This window comes from Urocampus carinirostris, chromosome 12 (assembly GCF_059441175.1).
Source record: "Urocampus carinirostris isolate Australia breed hairy pipefish chromosome 12, RoL_Ucar_1.0, whole genome shotgun sequence".
Taxonomy (NCBI): domain Eukaryota; kingdom Metazoa; phylum Chordata; class Actinopteri; order Syngnathiformes; family Syngnathidae; genus Urocampus; species Urocampus carinirostris.
Genome location: NC_142360.1, coordinates 21,358,938 through 21,381,897, shown reverse-complemented (window position 1 = coordinate 21,381,897; position 22,960 = coordinate 21,358,938). Strand labels below are relative to the sequence as shown.

Sequence of the window (22,960 nt, the reverse complement as noted above, 5' to 3'; positions counted from 1 at the left end):
TCCTTCAATATAATCTAAAAATAGTGTTGTTTTTTATAATATCACTTAACTGACAGAGTTCATCAAACACAGGGGTCTTTGCTCACAAATCTGGGATTTCTCTAAAACCAACCCATTTTCTACAGCAGAAGACAGAAAAAACTAATATGATAAAAACAAACGTATTTTCTCCGGTGAAAGATGAGGGTCTAATCTCTGTATATCATTAACACACATTTCTCTAGGCCTTTGTTAGATCAGTCAAAAATGATAAAAATTGGTTGGCACTGTAAGATCCTCTTTCAGAAGAGTGTGAATGATCCAACACGGAATTCGTACACCTTTTTTACAATTAAAGCACTTTTTGAGGACTTTCAAAAGACAATATTCTAATTTCTCCAGTACCATTAAAAGAAGAAATCCGTTGTGAATCATGTATTTTGCAGAGCCACAAATATATCTGTGAATACCATATGCTATTTTTAATCGTGGATGTGCAATTATAAAGACATATAATTTTTATATCTTGAGTAAATTGCAAATATGTTTGTGGATCTGAAGAAAAGGGTGTGTAAATATATTTGTGACGAATCCCTCCCCATATACCGTAGGTGTTGGGTTAAAATGACAGTCATATGCAGCTTACAGTTTCAGTTGCAGTTCTTCCCATTAGAATTTACCACTGGGAAACACTGCCTTAATTATTTGCGTGGCCCATAGTTAATTTCGTAATCCTTGCACTTATACAAAATTCATAGTGCCATACAAGTGTAACACGCATCTGTCCTCTCGCAACCCATAGGACGCTTCATAGGATAATGCCGTACAAACTAATGCCAGCTGCAATTAATCACAAAGATAGAAGAAAAGCAATGGAAGAAGGCCACCAGAGAGCAGTGTTGGCATCACCTTTAAGCAGTCTTGCTGAGAATCACTGCAACAATTTCAATCATTTACCAGCACTTCACCCAAAATTCAAAGACTTTATAATCCTTAGAAACACAACATTAAAATTCAAGCACTTTCAAGGATTTCAATCACCAGTACAAACCGTAGGAACATGGTTTGTGTTCATGTAATTATGAAAGCACATAGGATGACACACCAAAGGGAGAAGCAACTACAGATGAAACATTAGTTGTGAATTTCTTAGAAAATCACAACAAAAGGATGTCTAATCTGCTTTGTCATTTCAGGTCACTGTGCATATAAAAATAATATTTCTTTTATACTTCTGGATAGTTCAACATCTTACTGTGCTGGGAAGTTGCACAGGGCGTCAGACGGCTGTGACGGATCTGCTGCCTTCGCAAGCGGATCTTCTGCTTGAGCTGCTGAATCTCAGAGTCACTGTCTCCTTCCTCCTCGCCCTCCTCTTGCTGTCGTCGCAAGTTGTACTTCATTAGCTCAATAGCCGCAATTAGGGACTCAGAGATGCTGAAGTGAGCGTTCTCCTGAACCATGAAAAATAAATGAATAACATTCATTTTTGTAATTGGCTGTGTCAACTTCATTAAGGACATTATCGTACCTTTTCAAGGTCAGCACAGCTGCCAAAGTCCTGCTCTGACAGGTAGCTGATGAGGCTCTGGCCTTCTGATGGCTTCCTAAACAAACCATCTGCTGTCCTGCTGTCCTGAGACCCATCTGACGGAACCAAATAGAAATACACATTCAAAAACAGAATTCCATCAGGTAAAAAGCAAGGCAAAACAAATAATGAAGCAATCCTACAAAACATTTTCACAACATTTTTTTTTACTGTATTTTACACATTATAAAGGGTCACGGGACTATAAGGCACACCCCAATAAGATCTTTTGTCATATATTTTTCATACATGAGGCGCATGGAATCGATACATGCGATACGGGTACATATTAATGCAATGCATTAATTATTATATGTGCTGCAAACTCAAATCACATAACCTTGCATGCAATGGGAATAGAACCCTAGCAGCGGCAATGAGAGCGCAGACACATTACCAGTGGTACAAATGTAAACTAAAGAGGCACTAGATCTTATCTCATTATCACACTATTTTTACTCCAGGTACCAAAACACTGATTTTCATTGTTTATTCTGATAGGTTAAACAGTTTCCCCACTTTGTCACCTGTGCGTCAATAATGTTGCGGTTTAGTATGTATACGTATGTAAAAGAGCTTGTATAGAATTTTGTTGAAATACTTTGTTTTCTCCTAACATTCAGTGGTGAAGCAGTGGACTATTTTACCTATCACTACCTACCTGTCACTGTCTTGTACCACGGACAGACTGAAGAGATCTTTTCTTCCTCATGCCATGAGGCTCTTTAACTCCACCCGGCGGAGTAAAGGCCAACATTAAACCACACCCCCTACTTTGCATATTACCGTTCTTTTATTGCAGTGTGTATTTTATGTAGCACTATTTAAATACTCTATACAACACGCTGCAGTGGGTATTAACACGTCACATTGGGTATTTGTATATTGTATTCCTTTTGCTTTATTATTGTATTGTTCTCAGCGAAGGGATGCTGCTGGAAATGTGAATTTCCCTGCGGGGATGAATAAAGAATCTATCTATCTATCTATCTAGAATGCACTTTGCAACAATGAATGATAAAGAATGGAAAAAACAAAAAGTCTATCAACAAAAAGTTATTTCACGTACGCATACATATTAAACAGAGAATATTGACGCACAGGTAAAGAAATGGAAAGACTGTTATACTGGTTTATCAGAAAGCAATATTAACATGAGGAAAAATCATCAGAAAATAAAGAAAATGAATGTGCCTTTGTATGATTTTATCCTCAAAAGTACCTTAACTAAGCCAAAGATTTGGTATTCTTACAACAATTGTATCATCTTGCAGCCCACTAACTATTAATCAAGATGTCCTTCACTTTAGTGCCGGGAAGTCTGGTCACAAGCTTGCCTCCCCCTGCTATACTCCCTTGATTTTACAGTAACTCATTTATCTTTTATGTTACAAAAGTTTCACTTTTCTTACTGTTCTTTTATTGTGCTTGCACGCCATCTAGCGACCAGCATTATATCGCTTCATTTCATCATGTGATTTTGTTTAAGCCAATGAGATCTCTAGTTTTACACCTGTGTTTTGAATAAATATGCTAGTACTTATCAGTTGGAAGTATTTTCTCTCTGAACCGATCTTGGAAGCAGATGTAGGTAAAATCTCCGGTGGGGTGCGCCTCCGATGAAAAGGCTACCCAAAATTAATCTCCGACTCAGAGCGTGTTTCTTTCTTTACTTTAATGAAATCTCAAGTTTTAACTTTGACAGAGTTCCAACATTGTTTGTAGCTTTGTTATAGTTTTCTGTGACATCCTAATTTTAAAATCAAGCTGAGAAAGATGTGATTTCCAGGATGTCAATACTTACGAGACTCTAAGTAGAGGGAAGTGGGTGCACTGTTATCACTGCGCTGAGATGTGAAAGGGTTGTACTCCTTGACACAACAGTCCTGGCTCCCTGTTTCTGAGGGACAAAGCATCCATATTTAGAGCTGCAGATTTTCAACAATATGTCACACACTTTATGTAGATGGAAAACTAAAATGGATTTTTATTGTTCTTTTCGAGGAATGATTTTTTTTTTGCATGCAGAAAAAAATGGTTGTTGAATTTTTGACCATTTAATCATTATACATATTATACAGGGCCCCGATGAGCACAATGATCACAGATGGCACAACAGCAAAACAAATAGAACTTTCTCTATTTTGGAATGAGACATTTTCATCCACATGCAGTTGGGGGCTGGGGGAACAATGCTTTAGGTGAAGGAGTACATTAGAGTTGCACGGACAACCTGCTACCGGATCCTCGATTATTATGGTGATTTTCCGGTGGGCCTCTGCTTCCCGCAAACAGTAGAAAAAAAAAGTAAGCAGAAAGAGAGTGTGTTACCTCAACCAAGAGGGGAAACAAGTAAAGGTGAAGAGAAGACTTACAGTTTTAAATTTGGAAAGAAGTTTAGTAATACACAGATTCTAATATCTTACTAATTGGCACACTAACAGAGTATTTATTTTTCTCACGTTTAATCAATGTTTGCATGTTTTGGAGATGTGAAACATCAGGTCAACAGCAGCTCATCTCCACTACAAAAGGTTGATAGTACAGTAATGTCCCCTTTTGCCTGCTCAGACCCATTAAAGGGGTGTTTCTCAACTGGAAGGTCAGGACAAAAAAAATGGTTGCAGACCTGTTTTCATGGGTTGAGGGCCTTTACTTTGGCAAAGTAATGCTAAGAAGAAGAAAAAAAACGGAGGGTTAATTACACTCCTTAAAACTAGATGGCAATAATGCCCTGCTCTATCTCTCCATCCTATTTTATTGGGATTTTGATGTTGTTGGGTTTTTTTGCCCATTATAATGGGTCACAAGAACGTTGGGAATATAGGGAAAAAAAGTGAAAAACAGTGAAAACAGCGACCGTGTCGAAGAAGGAAACGATTGCGAAATACGAAAATGGTGTATAAATGTCTGCCTTCGAAGCACTGCTGCAAGGATCAGTAAATGGTTTAAAAATGTATTTTTAACTTTTTAACCAGAATATTAATCTTTATTAACTACGTAATAAATAATTATTGTTGTTTAGGTAGACGCTCTTTTCATATTTTGAGTTTCCTTGAGTATGTGGCTATTTCAAAGAGCTTTAGGGGCTTTCTTTGAGGGGTCGAATAAGAAAAGGTAAACATATTCCCACTATCTCAGCTTTTAACCGCACAACTTCATTTTTACCAGACGTGTTGAGAAAATGGCAACAATTTTAAGCCTCTACAAGAGCTTCACCCAAAATTCAAGCACTTTTCAATCCATGGAAACACAACATTAAACTTCAAGCATTTTCATGGATACCAAACCTGTTGGGAAGACAATTACTTTACAACGTATTTCTAGCTTGACATTTCTAAGTACACTTTGGAATTACATCGTTCATCTACCACTAGTCAAAATGTCCTTACCTTTCCTGAGTTTTTGGGTTATCCCTGTGTCAGAAAACGAGCGTGTGTGTCCCCGCATTCCTCGTCCAAGCTCTCTTTGGCCCTCCGAAAAAGACGAGCGCCTGAGTGGCGGCAGGGCCAGAGAATTAGACCGCGCCGGTTGGTCTTTGCTGTGGCTGTGCTCACTGCTCTGCGTGGAGCTTTGGGTGCTCCGACGACTGCGTTGACCCAGGTTACCGATGGCCAGGTACTCTGGGCCATCATCGTATTCGCCGTCACCAGAGTCTCCTGTGTCAGGCTGTGGGGAGGAGGGCGAGGGTGACTCTGAAAGAGAGATGGAGGGTACAAGAGGGGGCGTCGTGCCCAGTTCGTTCTCTTCCGGCCTGGTCAAAGCCACCCAGGGGGGACCTAGACTGCCCTTTCGTGAGGTAACATCTGCAACAGAATACAGCAGATGAAGATAGGAAGTCATGAGCAAGTAAATGTGACCACATTTATAAATACTAGGAAGAGAAAGCAGTACAGTCCCATAACTGTCAACCTTAGCCGATTGCTCCCCTTTTTAGTGAATGTAATTCCTCCTTTTTAGGCGATAATACCCCTAACAAAATCAACACGGCAGCTATGGACTCACAGAGAGACAGACTATGTAGAATCCGGCATGAAGATGGGTCAGGGCTTAAAAAGCTGAGAAGGGTGAGGCGGAAATAAAGTACCGTATTTTCGGGATATGCAGACCCTTAAGTTTTTATTTGTTTAACTTTTTCTCAGCTCAACTTAGCATAGAAAGTAACAAATGTTCAGTACATGCTTCTATTTCAAATCATTTATTGACAACTATGAACACAATACCAAAATAAAACTTACAGTGCACTTATTGCATGACGTTTTAGTTCAATTCATCATCAGATACACCCAAGAGTTGATTCCCTCATCATCTTTTTGTGTTAAGTTTTCCTGAAAGATATAAACTGTTTTCTCCATTCGCTAACATTGGTCTCTGGTACCATGAATAAGAATAGTGTGACAATGAGATACATCGAATACCTGTTACACATGAATAAATACAATACTATATCCCGCTCATATTACATTTGATTATAATTTAAACGACCACCTCAAACGCCCATTCATTCTGGGAAATCTCACAATACGCCACTACTAAGTTTAAAACATTTTCTCCTCCGATCTATACAATCTACAAAGGTCACCAATTTTTAATTCACAACAGTAAATTTCTCCTAAAAGTGAGAGATGTTCATGCTGGTAGAATAAAAACAAAAGTGTGTTTTGTTTACCAAATAAACAACGCAAACAAATGTTTCTGCATCATTTTTAGTTCGTTCCTCACTGATACCAAGACGATACTGATTAGATTGTAAATGAGCAAGACAATCGGTCTGAGAAAACATTTTTTGGGGGGTTTTAAAGTTCTTTTTCCCCCTGTAAGACAATAGTTACACTGCGTACACAACTCAAAGTGTTAAAAAAAAATATATATATATATATATATATATATATATATATATATTATATGTGTGTGTGAAACGTATAAGTTATGAAGTCCTTTCCTTCACTTTAAAGGCCGAGTACTCAATTTGGAGCGTAGTTTGTGTCAGTCAGAAGAAAATTGTTGTTTTTGTACACACCTCAGTCTTTTACAGAAATGAATTTACATAATAGTATATTAAAGTTCCTATATTGGAAGGAAAAATCATTTTTACACCCGCCTGATATTCCCAGTGCATTAAAATTGGTGTCCAGGTAATACGTTTATTCTGTTTTAATATTGGATATAGGATGCGAGTTTGTTATTTTGACTATTATACCAGACTGTTGTTCGTTGTTTTGATTATTATGAAGCTGTTTACATCATTGTCACCATCGGCCAATCATGTTGCCATTCTTTGATCACCACGTCCTTTAGGGCATATCTGCTTTTAAAACCTAGCAGATTTGATTATATGAAAGGGCTCAGGGGAGGGCTTTTAGAACGTGTTGGAATTTCTTTTCGGACGTTAGAGTCCTCTCCTGCTCTCTATGCAAGTTCAAAATCCATGGATGTCTTCTCTCCCTATATTGAGTGTCTAATGAAACTATTCGCATATCACCAGCGGACACACATTTTGTCCTATAGTATACTGTACACAGTGAAATATTTCAAAAGTTAATTTATGCAAACATTTGATTGGAATACATTGTGAGAATTAGAACTACTTCCTCACTTGAGCTATTGCTGACTCCAATTACATTGCCAGTGGTGTCGTTGGCAGCCACTTCTCTTAGCGAGTAGTTCGATGTGGTCAGCCTTCGGTTTAAAGACTCTCTTGTAGTTGCAGAGTCTCCGCTTTTCCAAGGACCGCCAGCACCGGGCAACACACACAGGCTCTGGGACTTCAACAGTCCGAGGCACAAAGGATTCTTTAGAGGGGAAAGCTTCAGGTTGGAAACATCAAGTTAATGCAAGGGCATTCAATGTATTGTGTTATTAAAATATTAAACCAAAGCAAAACAAGACCCACCCCCACTGTGTCTATCTGGGCCAACAGCTTAGGGTTATTCTGTTCCACGGCTTCAAGACACTGGAACATGGCTGTGACATGAGGCTCACTGAGGACAAATGCATCTTCTAGAATGAAACAAATAAAACCAGGTAAGATGTGTCAATAGAAATACATAATGAAAGACTATTAGATAAATGTCTTACCACTGTAGTATTTTCTTGTGTGTCCCTGATGCCTGAGTAAAGGTTTTAGCTGAACTGACAGCATATGGACCTGTAAACTGTACAGCAACCAGCGCTCAGCTTTGTAGCTTTCACCAGCATTCTGCAACCTGTTGCTCAGTACTGGCTCCAGCTGACTGAACTGTGAAGGGACAGTAGAACAATTGATAAATACAATTTCCTTTACAGTTGTTAAATATTAAAAACAGAAATGAATAAACGTAATAATAGTCAAATTAACCCCATTGCTTTATCATTGGTTTAATCTCCTGACGAAAACAAGGTCTTATAGAATATACCTTCCTTGTAAAAAGGTTAAGTATGTGTTTGAAGTAAATTGGCGAGCAAGAAACAGACAATATTTAGGCAGTATTTCGAAGTCAATTAAGGTTTGTGAATTTGCCTCACTTGTAATTAAAAGATTAAGGGGGCAACAACTCTGACCTACAAGACACACTATTAAAACAATGAGGTCATAAGTAACCCAGATTGAGTCAAAAATTAAACAATCTAATACTTTCTGAAATGTCCTGGGTGGTTAATCTGGGTTTGTTTGTTTTTTAACAAACAACCAAATATTTTGAGTTGTTTTGAAAAATAAGTAAAGTACATAATTCAAGAATCTTTGGCATGTGAAATGACCTAATTTGTTTGGGTTGTTACAAAAAAAAACAATATAGGATGGTTAAAAAAAATGACTCAATGTTTTGGCCTTTGGAGTTTTAAATAAAATGACACAAATTTTTATTGTAATTTTGAAAGAAAATTCTCTTGCTAGAAATTACAGGGTTTGTACACCTTGTTCATAGCCGAATTTAAGCACCTTTTTAAAGGATTTTCATTGCCAATTTTCCAATTTCTTGAGTACCATTAAAAAAAAAAGTGCAATTTTTCAATCTTGCGTGTGCATTTATCAGGACAAATAATTTTAATTGTTAAGTATTTTCATCCATCCATCCATTATCTACAGCACTTATCCTCAGTAGGGTCGCAGGGGTGCTGAAGCCCATCCCAGTTATCTTTGGGCAGTGGGCAGGGGACACCCTGAACTGGTTGCCAGCCAGTCGCAGGCCACCATCCACACACATTATATATACACAGTATATATATATATATATATATATATATATACAGTATATATATAATTTATTTTATTTTTGGGGGGGGATATACGTATGGGCGGCACCGCGGCCGAGTAGGCGCAGTTCTGAGGTCATGGGATCAAATCCAGCAACCAGATTTTCTGTGCGGAGTTTGCATGTTCTCCCTGCGCTTACGTGGGTTTTCCCAGGGCACTCCAGTTTCCTCCCACATTCCAAAAAATGCATGTCAGGTAAATTGGCCGGTCTAAATTGTCCCTAGGTGTGAATGAGCGGGCGAATTGTAAGTCCCTGTGTGCCCTGTATGTATGTATATAAATAAATATATATATATATATATATATATATATACATACATACATATGGTTGGTTCCCTTAACCCATAGTGTCATAGGGGCTGCTGTGGTGTGTCTTGGGCAAGTAAAACCTGGTGGCGCCCATCCCTCGCCAGGCCAACCTATGTTTCCACACGGTCTATATATTTAATTTTAATTCCTGTTCTGAATTTCCTCTTTAAATTTGAACTTCCTATGTAAATTTGAACTCCCTTTGTAAACACTGCACACCGAGGCTGCAAAAACAATTTTATTGGCATTTTATGTTCAAGACAGTCTTGATTGACTTTTGAATATAATATAAAACATGTATGAAAACCAAAGGGCGTATGTATCATTTTGTACCTGTTCTACATGTGTGGCAAGGTGAGGGCTTATGTGGCGAACACACCAGACAAATGGCCAGTAGTCTCTCTGCTTGTAATACACCTAAAAAAACAATAAACAGTAAAGAATGCATGCATGAATCAAACCAGAAAAAAAATGTAAGCAAAATGTACCTCATAATGGTTTCCAAAATGTGTGTGACTGACCTGCTCATTTTTTAGTCCATGACTGAGAATGTTGTTCATGTCTTTGTGCAGACGCTGGAGGCCGCCGTAGCGTGACCAAACATTGGGGTTGTTGGTGGAGAGGAGGCCTTCAACTGTTGTCTTAAGGCTGGACAACAACTTCCAGAGTTCCCGCCTGGAAGAAAAGGTCAAGCAGAGCACAGCAGCAACAGGAGGTAAGGAGGTTTAGGAATGAGGAAGGAGGGAGAGAAGTAATGCTGACGCTTGCACCATTGTGACTGAATTCATTAGTCAAGTCCCTAAAATATACTCCAGGCAATACATCGCTGACGTTCCAGTAAGAGTACTTCAGCAACTGACAGCAAGTTTAGTGTGTCACATTGATTAAAATGGTTTTTAAAAGTTATGTTCATTCAAATGCCACAAATGCTATAAAGCCATGTTTCTCAACTGGTGGGTAAAAACCCAAAAGGGGGTTACGGACTAGTTTTCAGGTGATTGCAGGCTTTTCCCTTAGCAAAATAATTCTAAAAAGAAGAAAAAACGGAAGGTCAATTACACTCTTGACAGTAGACGGTGATAATGCCATACTTGATCTCTTCTTCCAGTTCAGTCAATCGGCACGTCCCAATTGTGTTTGAGAGGGACCACATTTCTTTTTATTGTGATTCTGTAGGTCTTATTTCTCTTTTCTAAACATATTGATGGGTCACAAGAAAGTCAATGATAAGGGGAGGTAAAAGTTGGAAACAGCGACAACAATCAGTCGAAAAAGGAAATTATTGTGAAAATGGTGTACTGGTCTCTGTCATTAAAGTGTTGCTGGAAGTTGGAGTATGTGGTTTAAAAATGTTATATTTGAATTTATCAATTGTATACTAAGCTTTATTATCAACATAATCCAATAATTATTGTTTTTTCGATACAAACTTTACTAAAACTTTGAAGTTTTTTTCAAATTAGTATGTGGATAAGCAATGTAGGCTTACATGAGAGTATATAGTCATAATGGTTTTCCTGGTCATTTTGTTGTTTGAAATAAAGTCAATATATCTTACTATCGCTGCTTTAAACTACACAATCCTTTCATTTGATGAATTTGAGTTTCTTCTTGATTTGGGTCATGGTCTGTAATTAGGGTGCTCAGGCAAGTCGTGAAGTCAGACCAGTTGAGAACTACCCCAATAAAGCAAAGAAAATCATAATTGTGTTCTACTCTTATCTTAGTTCTGTTGACAGGTGTGAGATTAAAAAATGTAAACCTATTGTATACAATGTTTGAAGTTATTGCAATTATAAAATCTGCTGTGTCTCAGAAAATAGCAGAGAAAAACAAATGACTTCATGCCAAAGCATGGCCTCATGTTGCATGAATCATTATTTGTCCTTGCCACATGCTCAGAGTAACACTCGGGAAAATATGAGCACATTATCCTGAGAATGATATGTGGCAGTCACAGCTGTGGAACGCTGAAGAACGCTAAATTATGAAATTTTTCTTTCTTAGAAAAAGTGCTGCCTCAAATCTACAAAAGGACATCTTCTCTTTTGCCCCGAGTCAGCACAGGAAGGCTGTTGAAAAATTGCCACTGAATCATAGAAACAATAAAACATTATCAGTGTGGAGTCGGTACATGCCACCCATAGGAAATTCATTAAAGTCGGGTTATAACTGCTGATCATGTGGTTTGGGCCGACATGTGATGTTTTCATTGAAAGTTGGTCATGAAATATGCTACAGGGAGGGAAGGATTAAATATAGACTAAACGAATAACTCTTTTGCTGTGCGTCTCCCCTGAACACATTTAAAATAAATTTAAACACATCTATTTAACAAGGGATTGTATCATACATCTCCGCACACTGACTACAGTGTATGAGCTGGCACATGATACATGAGCGGCTAAGTTCCAGGACCAACTGTAAAGGTTAAGAAGTTAAGAAACACCCGTATATCTTAAATGAGTGAATGAGTGTGTTATTTGCATCCAACATTGCCTATGGTCCAGCCAGGTCCTAATAAATCCCATTCAAAACAATGTTTTGTTTTGGTCGCGTGACATGAAAAAAGATGTTCTTAATAGGTAGCATATTACCCAGGGACTTAATCTTCACAATATTGTTTAACACTCCAAAAAAAAGGGTAAACATTTCTTGGTTTGAAATGTGATAATGATGAAAAAAAATTAGTCTTTTGCTATCTTCTCAGAAGCCGACTGTATATCGCCAATGTCTTGATAAATTATTGTGGGAAAGATACGATTTCAACACTGTACAGATTAAAGGGACAAGATTATTTGACCACTAGATGCTGCTGTATTATATAGTACAACCGAAAATGAGTCCTACAAAGCATGGGGAAGATTAGAAACTACGGAGACACAAAATGACCAAATGGCAACATTTAAATCGTGTTTTTTTTTTTTTGCGCAGCTTTTCACAAGGTTTTTGTTTTTGGGGGGTACCATTAGCAAAAATATGGCCAACAATGATTTTAGCTCCATCTAGGTCAAAGGTGTTAAACAGGCGGCCCGCGGGCCGGATCAGGCCCGCCAATGGTTTAAATCCGGCCCGCAAGACAACAGTGAGAGAAGCGCAAGAGGAAAATGAGCTGGAATTTTAAATATTTCCACTGGATGTCACCAAAGCCAGATAACACTTGCAAAACAATTGTGGTAGTATTTCTCCATTTCTCTCTGACTCACTTTTTAAAAATTTATTTCTCCCTCTTTTTCTTTCTCCTGTTCACTCTCTCTTTCTCTTTTCTCTATTTCTCTCTCACTCTCTAACTCTTTCTTTTTCTCTGTCTTGCTCTCTTTTTATTTTCTCTCTTTAATTCTCTTTCTATTTTTCTCTTTCTTTCTCACCCTTTCTTTCTTTTGTCCTTTTTTACCTCTCTCTCTCTCTCCCTCTCTCACCTCACTTTGTCTTTTTCTCTTGCTGACTCTTTGTCGTTTCACTTCTCTTATTCTTTTTATCTTTCTCTTTTTTTCACTTTATTTTTCTCTATATATTCACTTACACCTTCTTCTCCATTCATATCTCTATTCTGCTCTCTCTTTTTCTCTCACTGTTATTCTGTCTCCCTTGTTCTCCCTATCTGTTTATTGCTCTCTCTTTCCCTCTCTCTCTTTTTCTCCCTCTCTCTTTCTCTTAAACTTACTAGTCCGGCCCCCTTGAGATTTTTTCATAGCATTTGTGGCCCCTAGCTAAAACGGGTTTGACACGCCTGATCTAGGTGAACCTCAACAAGGAAAATAAATACACATTTTCTGATCTACGATTGTTTTAGAAAATGCAGATTTATATGAAAATTCATGTGTTTTTCTTATTATTTAAATCAATATAGTTCTTTAAGGAATGAAGTCTGTGTTTTATAAACACAAATATTTACTAAATATTACACAATGTCCCTTTAAGGCAGCCCATAATGCACACAAAAAATATTGACTTTCCCTGAAAATCCCTGAAAAACATAAGAAAAATATTTAAATATATACAGATGTACAAAAAAGTTAAATCTGAAAAAAATGGAATCCCTGAAAAAAATGCCTATTGACCAAACACAAAAAGAAAAGTGTCTCGAAGTGAACAGGCTCTCTATTGGCAGCGAGCCAGCTCCGGTCGTACGCTGATGACATCTCTTAAGACTATCACAGAAGGCCTAGGTGTGAAATGCACAGCCCATCACTGAAATCTAGCATAAGATATTTAAGCAATCTGTTTGGTTGTCAAAATTCATTTGAGTGAATGAATAGCAAGACATTTGTATTTAAAAGCAACAAAAAATGCTATTCATTTATTTCATATCTAAAGCCCCGGTGTGTAATATTCCAACACTAGATGGCACTGTTGTCTAATGCGAAGGAAAACCAGTGTCACAGAGCACAGCGTGGCAGCAAGTTCCAGGGCAAACATGGCGGCAACATCTGGGTTGGGATTCCATTATGTAAAAGAAATACACATTTCTCACTATGATTTTTTTAACAAAAATTAACATTGGTATGAGCGGCACGGCGGCTGAATGGTTTGAGCGTCCGCGGCACAGTTCTGAAGTCAAGCGATCAAATCCAGCTACCGGCCTCCCTGTGTGGAGTTTGCATGTTCTCCTCGTGCTTGCCTGGGTTTCCTCCCACATAAAAAAAAAGCATGTCAGTTTAATTGACCGGTTCAAAGTGTGAATGAGTGAGTGAGTTGTCTGTCTCAGTGTGCCCTGCGACTAGCTGGCAACCGGTTCAGGGTGTCCCCTGCTCACTGCCCGAAGACAGCTGAGATAGGCTCAAGCACCTCCGGGACCCTCCTGAGGATAATAAGTGCAGATAATGGATGGATGGAACATTGGTATAATAGTTTGTGTATTTTTGCTTAGTTATCAAATCAGTGTTTTTTTGACTGAACTTTGTACAACTAGGATGCAATAAATATTACACACTGTCCCTTTAAAAAATATGTCGGTGTAAAAATAGTTATTTTTGCTTAGGTTGGAAACTTCATGTAATAGAGTATTCTTTTTGTGAATTGAATGTTTTATACAGCACTTTGAGTTGCATTTTAATGCTAAATAAATACATTTGGATTAACGCGTGCGTTTATGCGCTGTGCACTTATTAACATACGGAAATGTTTCAGACCAAAGCAACAGCACCAGAAAGCGCTGACTAGCCCAAACAGACAGGCCTAACTAGTTAAATTCCAATACTGTAATAACAAGAACAATATTTTCTCATTGAATTATAATTTCAACTTTCTCACTTCCGTTGCACACACGAGGCAACGAACAATGCATATTTTGTATTTAAAATGGAATATTATTAATGAATGTCCACTTGAGATTTGTCAAATAACTGACAGCTAGTTAGCCTAGCTTCTTAGCTAGGCGATAACTTAAAACAATTTAAACGGCGGTGTCGTGTATACTGTAAATGCATACTTTTGAGAGAGTTGTGTTCACATTTAATACGTTCTTCGTGGACACCATTCATTGGGTTTGCGTTCGGTAAGGCAGCTCGTCCAGAGTCCGGCAAATTCCCAGCTGTTACTCACCTTCGCTCCGCTGCTTCACCGTCAGACGATGTCTCCATGTCTTGACAGAAACAGAGTGCACTAAAAAGACTGGAATTTATGAAGATTACATCAGTGGTACGTATGTATCTCTGAGAATAACATTGCTTCGCAACTGTCGGCCATCTCGACCCCGCCTGCCTGAGCCATGAATCCAAACAGTGCAGGAAGCCATATGACCAGCTAGCTTTTGCCAGTGGGCGGAGGTTTCTGTGAGTTCATAACAATGTATCCGGAAACAATTATGTTTAGATTTTCTTTATTGCAAATATAATTAATCATTAAGACTTGTGCCAGTCGTGTTTCTGATAAACTACATGCAAAAATGTTTCCATTTATCAATGGGTTTATTTTTCATTATTCAACGGTGCCCCCTAGCGTTTGTCTCCGATAGCGGACGTAAAAATTGGATCCAATGGCGGCTGAATACGCATGCGCAGTAACGTAATGTTATATGTAACACGGTTACAACCCCTTCCCAAAAAGCCTGCCCTACTTTAACCACACGATGGCGATATTTACGGTTAAACTATCCCGTTCAGTTTAATTCAACAGAAATGTGTTCTATGCATGAATGCATTTCCTGTATTGGAAATATTTTGGCTTTTAGATGTGTATTGTTATTTGTAATCCATTTGGATGTAATGTAATGTATATTGTAGCTCTGCCTTATCATGCAATTAAAAGTTTGTTTTTTTAAGTGATAAATGTGTTGTTTTTCATGCGCTTATTAATGTAGGCTTAGATTTTTTGTGGATATTGAACATTTTGATACATTGATATTGATATTGGATACATTGGGTATTTTCTTTCGCGTTACTCGTAGTTAAACCATATTGTACAACCGTAAAAATTAGGGGACAGCGCGCATGCTCTGTAACAGCAAGGCATCTTGGGTAATGTAGTACTTATGTTATTTGGCACAAAACATCACAATATTTAATTCGCTTATTTGTATATTCCGGTATTGACTCCTTAAACAAGTGTTTCTAAACCTTTTTATTGTATTATAACTTTGACTTTTTCTCAAGTTTTACTCTACATTTATTCGTTTTTCTAGAAAGAATAACAAAATATAATACTTAAAATGAGCAAAAATGATCTATTATAGGAACAAAAATATGTTGCTAAAATATTAATTGTAAATAAGAAAATAATATATATTATCTGTAAAATGATGTGCAAGGTTTTTGCTTCATTTGAATTGTTTTATTATGTTTTAAATTTCAATCTTAGACAACTTAATTCAAATAATATATATTATTTTTATTATAATATTATTTTATTCAAAAAATTAATGTAATGTACTGATGTAGATCAACGTTACAGTTACCTGGCTGATTGGTTTTTTTTTTTTTATCCCTTAAGCACACGGGTCATTGGGGCTCCATTTCCTGTGGTGTTACTTGGGCAAGTACAGCCTGGTCGCTCCCATCCCTAACCGGGCCAAAAAATGATTCCACTGGGTCTTGAACCGGGGACCTTTCGCGTGTTAGGCGAATGTGCTAACCACTGAAAAACATTGCTTAAATGATGAATCACTCGAGAGACAGATGCGGCGCATGTTGTAGTAATGTCCTTATCGGTTGCGCAAATTGTACAGACGATTCACACACTGTGTTGCGGGTAAAGGCGCTTCTCTTTATGTCTGTATTGTATTTCTCCTTCAATGTAGCACTCAGTTTGTTGAATTTGAGTGGGCCTGCAGTTATGTGAGGGCGTGCTAGTGATGCGACTTGGGACATTTAGTAAATATGATGAATGCCTTATTTTTGTATTTTGCACATGGGCTTAGCTAGCCTATTTCTGGGGGTGCTTAAGGCCCCCAAATCCAATCCAAGCACCCACATTTTGTTGGTTGGTCCATGGGTTGGTAGGTTGGTTGGTTGGTTGGTTGGTCGGTCGGTCAGTTGGTCGGTCGGTCGGTCGGTTGGTTGGTCAGTTAGTTGGTAGGTCGGTTGGTTGGTTGGTTGGTTGGTTGGTTGGTTGGTTGGTTGGTTGGTTGGTTGGTTGGATCCTTTACCAGAATGGTTGTAGGGGCACCATTTCCTGTGGTCTGTCTTGGGCAAGTACAGAAATGTTATGATTTGTTACAGAATTTTCTGATAATGAATTCTTATCTTTTTGGTAATAAAACAGCTTGTGTTTAAGAACACAAAGGTAGATTATTTCTTTGTTATTTTATTTTCTGTTTAAATTTTAACCAGCCAGACACTGCTAAGCACACCCGGAGCTCTGAACCTCAAACCGTCCCTGATTTTTCAGTTAAGTCGTGTTCAAATCACTATACAATCACCATATTGTTATATTGTGAGAACAAATTTTCAAGAGGTTTGGCATCCCCACTTCAAACAAGTACAACTTGATCTTGGACAAGAATTTGTCAAAAATTTTGAAAGTGAACACTTGGAGTGTTAAAAACAATATTTGGTTCTTAATTTGTGCTAAATGTGAACTAAAACAGACCATAACTTATCTGGATTGTGAAAGAGAAAGTTTTATTTTTGCTTAATAAGTTGTACTACGGCACGGCAGCACAGTGGTTAGCGCATGTGCGGCACAGTTCTGAGGTCATGAGATCAAACCTCCTGTGTGGAGTTTGCATGTTCTCCCCATGCTTGCGTGGGTTTCCTCCGGGCACTCCGGTTTCCTCCCACATTCCAAAAACATGCATGTCAGGTAAATTGGGTCCCTAGGTGTGAATGAGCGAGCGAATTGTCTGTCCCTGTGTGCCCTGTGATTGGCTGGCAACCAGTTCAGGGTGTCCCCTGCCCACTGCCTGAAGATAGCTGGGACAGGCTCCAGCACCCCCCGCGACCCTAGTGATAATAAGCGGTGCAGATAATGATTGGATGGATGGAGTTATACTACGTTGATTACAGGCCACCACCTGACCTTGGTTTCCTCTAATTCTTTATCAAGGTTACATTGTTCATTTATCTTGAACACAATTTAGTAATATTTAAACCATACTGGGGATAAGATGTGCAAATAATGGGTGGATGGATTTATGAGCTTGTTAATTGCGACCAATGGAGACCTAGCTTGCATGACATTTGAGAATTAGCACTTGTCTAACACTTATTCAAAACTGCTAATGTACTAATTTGTCATGAATTTGTAGGTTCACTGGCCATTTTTCATTTTCTTCCGTCTTTTCATTTTTAAAGAAAAGTTTAAATGCTGTTTGTAAATACATATGTTGTGTTTAGAAAATATCCTTTTGTCACGGTTGCCATGGCACCCAATTGGCGCCAGCATTGGCTCGTTGACAGATTGGCTTCCCTTCTATTTAAGCTCAGTACTCTCACTCACCTCTTGTCGGTCCGTCAACGAACCTCCGCCCCGCAAGACGTGGGTTTTGACTCTGTCCGGTTTCCTGCCTGCGTTTCCTGTCCGGTATTGTTCCCATCTATGTTTGTCCTGTTTATTATTATCTCCAGTTTTTGTTCCCGTCTAGTTTGTCCTGTTTAATTTCGATATCCAGTTTTGATATCATTCCTGTCCGTCCCATCCTGTCTGGTATCGACCACATCTGTCCAATATCTGCTTGGGCAATTGGTGTGATCTCGTCGGCCTCTTACTTCCTGTCATTCCACGCCAGACTGCTGCCTAAGGTGACTCCCCATTTCCAGTAAAATAAAAGGCTTGTGTGAGAAACGTAGCACAATTGGGTCCTGATCCTGTTCCGGTTCATGACACCCTTGTCAGCCAATATCACAATATATAGGATAGATTACTGTATAATGAGGCACAATACTGAAAAAAGCTAAAAAGAAAAATAGAATTGACTTTCTTTTACTGATTTGGACCGCCATCGAACAGAATGTCAAGATCCAGCCCCAACGCCAAACTGAGTTTGACATCCCTGTAATATTTATTGAGAAAAACTAGATTTTTTGTTCAGAAACATAATCAATAATCAAGCAATACAGACTCAATTAGAATATAACATGCAAATGTTGTGTATAAATGAGAGCATTGGAGGTAATATTCAATTGCAGTAATCGTATAGTTGCATATGATAAAAACTTCCTCGGTGCAAGATGTTCCAGTGACAAGAGGTTTCATCAAGTCATCAAGTTTAGGGACTGTACAGTAAACTCCCCCATACGTGATCGTAGCACCACATGCCCTCTGACAGTCTTCTTCACTGTCATTCTGAGGTGTGGTTTCCCCTTGACTGAACAGTGACTAATTATTTCATAACCTGCAAGCAGCCATTTTAAAAAGTACTGGAGGAACAACATAGATTGCGCAATATCCCACCATACCCAGTGGCGTACCAAACATTCCGAGTCGTTTCAATATGATTGTGATTTTCCGATCTGCAGACGGAAGCAAAAGGGAAATTCGATTATATTCGTGTAGAGTCTTAAAATCACCCAAACAGTTTGCTTTCAGACACCAGCTGGCTGGATTCATCAAGTTTCATCTGATAAGTTAAGATTCATCTTACAATCCATTTCCCTAACCGCTTATCTTCACAGTTTTATGACAACCAATGATTTGCTTGAGAAACCCCGACAACAATTTCTTGATTGTGTCATATTTGTTGAATACAAACTGTTTTTTCTCTCAGTAGTGTGTATGCATGAGGGAAAATGTATGCTCCATTCCTGTTTGAAATGAAAATATTGCAATTTCAATTAGTTTCTAGTATTTTTTTCATGGTTTACATGAAACAGATTTCCATGGTTTCCAGTGGCAGGAAAAGCCTCCTGATCTTACTCAGATACAGCACGTTCATCTTCTGGTCGCCATTATTACGCCTACAAAAAAGCAGCATTTGTTCCACCGCTAACGTTTCACCGGATGCTAACGTTAGCATAGCGCCAAATCTCCTGCCCGCTGCTATCAATAAACAGCAGCTTGCACACCCCAACGGAGCTTTTATCGTCGCCGGCGACTTTAATCGGGCATGTTTAAGGACTGTACTTCCCTAATCCATTCAATACGTGGACTGAGTAATTCGGGAAAAAACACTGGACTGTGTGTACTGTAAGATCAAACATCCAGTTGGATCCACCATATCTGTTTGTCCCTCACCCCCCCTCATCACCCCCCTCCGGAGGAAGCAGAGCCTATTTACAACAAAGACAGTTAAAACATGTTCTTTCTTCCTTCATCTCTTTGTTTCCTTATCCTCACTGTTAACGTGGAACTGGAGTTGTCCAATTTCGTTGTTACAATACATCCCATGTTGTAACAATGACAATAAAGGCATATTCTCTTCTATTCTATTCTATTCTATTCTATTCTATTCTATTCTATTCTATTCTATTCTATTCTATTCTATTCTATTCTATTCTATTCTATTCTATTCCCTTTATCTTCAGAAATGCAATCATTGGTCTGTTCAAGTTTTCCCCAACCTTTTCTGAGGCCAAAGCACACTTTTTTTACTAAAAAGTTTTGAAGCACACTGACCGGCAGAAATATTTAAAGAATAAAGTGGTACCTCTACTTACGAATGTCTCTACAAATGAAAGTTTCAGGTTACAAAGTACCTGAACGGGAAAACATTGCCTCTAGTTACGAATATTACCTCTTGTTACCAAGTCAAAAATACAGTACATGCTGCTATTGGCCGCTCCGAAAATTTCCCAAACGTAAACAAACTGGCTATCGCTTCAAATCTGCCTGGAAACCCGATGCGCATGCATGTACCCCAGCATGCTCTTTGTGTCACCGCCACAGTTAAGAGTTCAGAGACAAGGAGGGGAGTTTCCGGCAAGATAGCGGGAAGGAGGACACAGCCATCATTCAATCAGCCCAAATGACATTTTAGCAAGATTCCAAGAAGTCTCGGAATTTGCGGTAAAGAATTACTTGGAAAAAGTTTTGACAAGTCCGGCTATCGCTATATCTACCTCGCACATTTCCGACGGATTGGCAAAAGCAGGCGTCATTGGATCAGTTTTTCAATAAACGCGAGGCAAAAAAGGTAAATGGACATTTTTATGATTTCCTTTATTCTCTGTTTTTTTACATCGTGTGCCTCTTATTTTATGTTTATTTTGTGGTAGTATAATTTGAACATATATTTGTTTCATGTTCTGATGTTGTTTTATGAATCATTGAAAAAATATAATTCTGTACTTTTCAGAACCAGAACAGGAGGAGGACCCAGATGCGTAACGTTTCTCACACAAGCTTTATTTTACCGGAAATGGGGCAGTCATGCACGTTAACACATAGGCCAGTGATTAGGCGATCGCTGGGCGGAAGAAGTCTGGCGTGGAACAACAGGAAGCCAGAGGCCGACTTGATCGATACCAGTTACACGAGCAGATACCGGACAGATGGGGTCAATACCGGACAGGACGGACAGACAGGATTGATATCAGATTCAGGAGACAGATATCGGACAGGACGAGACTGACGGGGACGATACCGATACTGTAGATTATAGCAAGGTAACAGACAGGGAGAGACAGACGGGATCGATACCAGACATTAGAGACTGGAGTCCAATAACAAGCAGGATGAGATAGACGGGATCGATACCAGACACTGGAGACTGGAGTCCGATAACAAGCAGGACGAGCTAGCCGGGAACAATACCGGACAGGATACACAAGCAGGAAACCGGACAGAGTCAGAACACACATCTTGCGGGTGCAGACGTTCGTTGACGGACTGACAAAGGGAGAGTGAAAGCACTGAGCTTAAATAGAAGGGGGTACCAATCAAGTAACCAGCAGCAGCTGGCGCCAAATGAGCGGGCACACGTGAATGTAATGAGTAATCATGACAGTGCTTTTGCGGGGCTTGGAACGGATTAGCGTATACACATACAAAATGCGGCTCTACTTACAAATTTTTTAGGTTACAGGTTAAATTTGTAAGTAGCGGTACAACTGGTACTAGTTCCAATTTTAAAAATTATTCAGACTCAGATTTATTATTCATTGGCTGATTTGATGTTCTGATTGAATTGTATGAAAAAATCAATAAATAAGACAGTTGCTACAGTTACTAACTACGCTTTTACTTTTACCCGAGTAATTATTTGAATCACTACTTTCTACTTCTGCTTGAGTCATATTATTCTGAACAGTACCTTTACTGTGGTAAACATTTGGCGTTTTTACCTACCTCTGCGATTTATACATTACGTACTCTTGTGTGAAATGTTGTTAGCATGTCTTAGCTTAAATCACAATGTATTTGTACATTAAGTAGGCTAACAGTACTTTTTGGTCTGTTTTTAGTTTCATCACAACCTTATAAGGGTTGAGGCCATTGTCCAAGTAAACCGCAATTAAAGAGAAGTCTGGATATTTGGGACCTCATTCACTAGCTGTTGCGCTGGCAAAAAAGGGCAAACTTCAGAGTGAGGACAGCGCAGTAACTATTTACACATGAATTAATTCATTATAGGGGTGAAACCAGGTGTCATGATGTTAATTTATGTTCTATGAAAGAAATTATTTTATTTTAAATATGCTTTAATTCCATGAGCCTGTCATGATTACCGATATGCTTCAACTGTGTCAGCTCCTTTGGCGCCAACTGCCTCGGACTCTGATTGGCTCTCTGTCCCTACTCAACCCACTCATATCTGGCATTATTGTCAGTCCGTCTGCGAACCTCAGTTTACTCTAGGCAAGCTTTTCGACCCTGACTCACTCCTGTTTTTGCTTCCGATTGTTTCCCAGCTTCGACCCATTTTTTTTATCTTGACCACGTTTTTTGCTCTCCTGTCCCGGCTACTGACCCGTTTTTTTCCGTTCCCGACACCGCCATCGCTCGCCACGGAAGTGCTACTTCTGCGTTCAGAGCGACCTGCTTCCCGCGACCAGCGATCACCGGGTCATGTGTGCAATCCTTTCCTGTCTTCCCAATAAAACTGAGAGAAACGAAACGCTAGTGGGTCCTGTCTCCGTTCTGGTCCTGACAGAGCCTTATAGTCCAGTGTGCCTTATATATGAAAAATATATCACGGAAGACTATTTTTTGGGAGTGCTACTTATAATCCGGTGCGCCTTATAGTGGGGAAATACAGTATGTCTGCACAAATTCTTGAACAAAAACTCTGGCATATACTGTACGCCACTTAGGAAAATAGTTGCTTGAAATTTTTGTTTTTCCACTATGCACTTGCTACGTGACAAGGCAAGCATATGGAAACATGGCAGACGATCAAAGCAGGGTAACCTCCACCTCTCGCCCCAAGTCAGCTGGGATGAAATCCAGCTCACCAACAACCCAACAATGACGATCGCTTTAGAAAATCATTGGATGGAGCGTTGATTTTTCTGCCTCGAGCGACTTCCTTT

General features: G+C 38.9%; 1 protein-coding gene across 5 annotated transcripts in view; it reads right to left on the bottom strand.

Moving 5' to 3' along the window:
• rubcn (rubicon autophagy regulator) overlaps positions 1-14,863 on the bottom strand; it is a 37,981-nt gene extending 23,118 nt beyond the window's left edge. For 3 of the 5 annotated variants that reach the window (XR_015852187.1, XM_088349056.1, XM_088349059.1), the window contains exons 1-11: positions 14,658-14,863; positions 9,635-9,788; positions 9,447-9,530; positions 7,649-7,808; positions 7,464-7,570; positions 7,167-7,377; positions 4,963-5,376; positions 3,804-3,848; positions 3,375-3,470; positions 1,511-1,626; positions 1,235-1,433 (exon numbers count right to left, since the gene is read on the bottom strand). Coding sequence is in view for 4 of the 5 variants with exons in the window: in XM_088349056.1 (XP_088205182.1) it covers positions 1,235-1,433; positions 1,511-1,626; positions 3,375-3,470; positions 3,804-3,848; positions 4,963-5,376; positions 7,167-7,377; positions 7,464-7,570; positions 7,649-7,808; positions 9,447-9,530; positions 9,635-9,788; positions 14,658-14,695 (1,624 nt within the window). In the remaining variant the exon portion in view is untranslated. The remainder of the gene's footprint in view (positions 1-1,234; positions 1,434-1,510; positions 1,627-3,374; positions 3,471-3,803; positions 3,849-4,962; positions 5,377-7,166; positions 7,378-7,463; positions 7,571-7,648; positions 7,809-9,446; positions 9,531-9,634; positions 9,789-14,657) is intronic. The other 2 variants (XM_088349057.1, XM_088349058.1) reach the window with 2 other exon arrangements.
• Between the last annotated feature and the right edge of the window lie 8,097 nt (positions 14,864-22,960).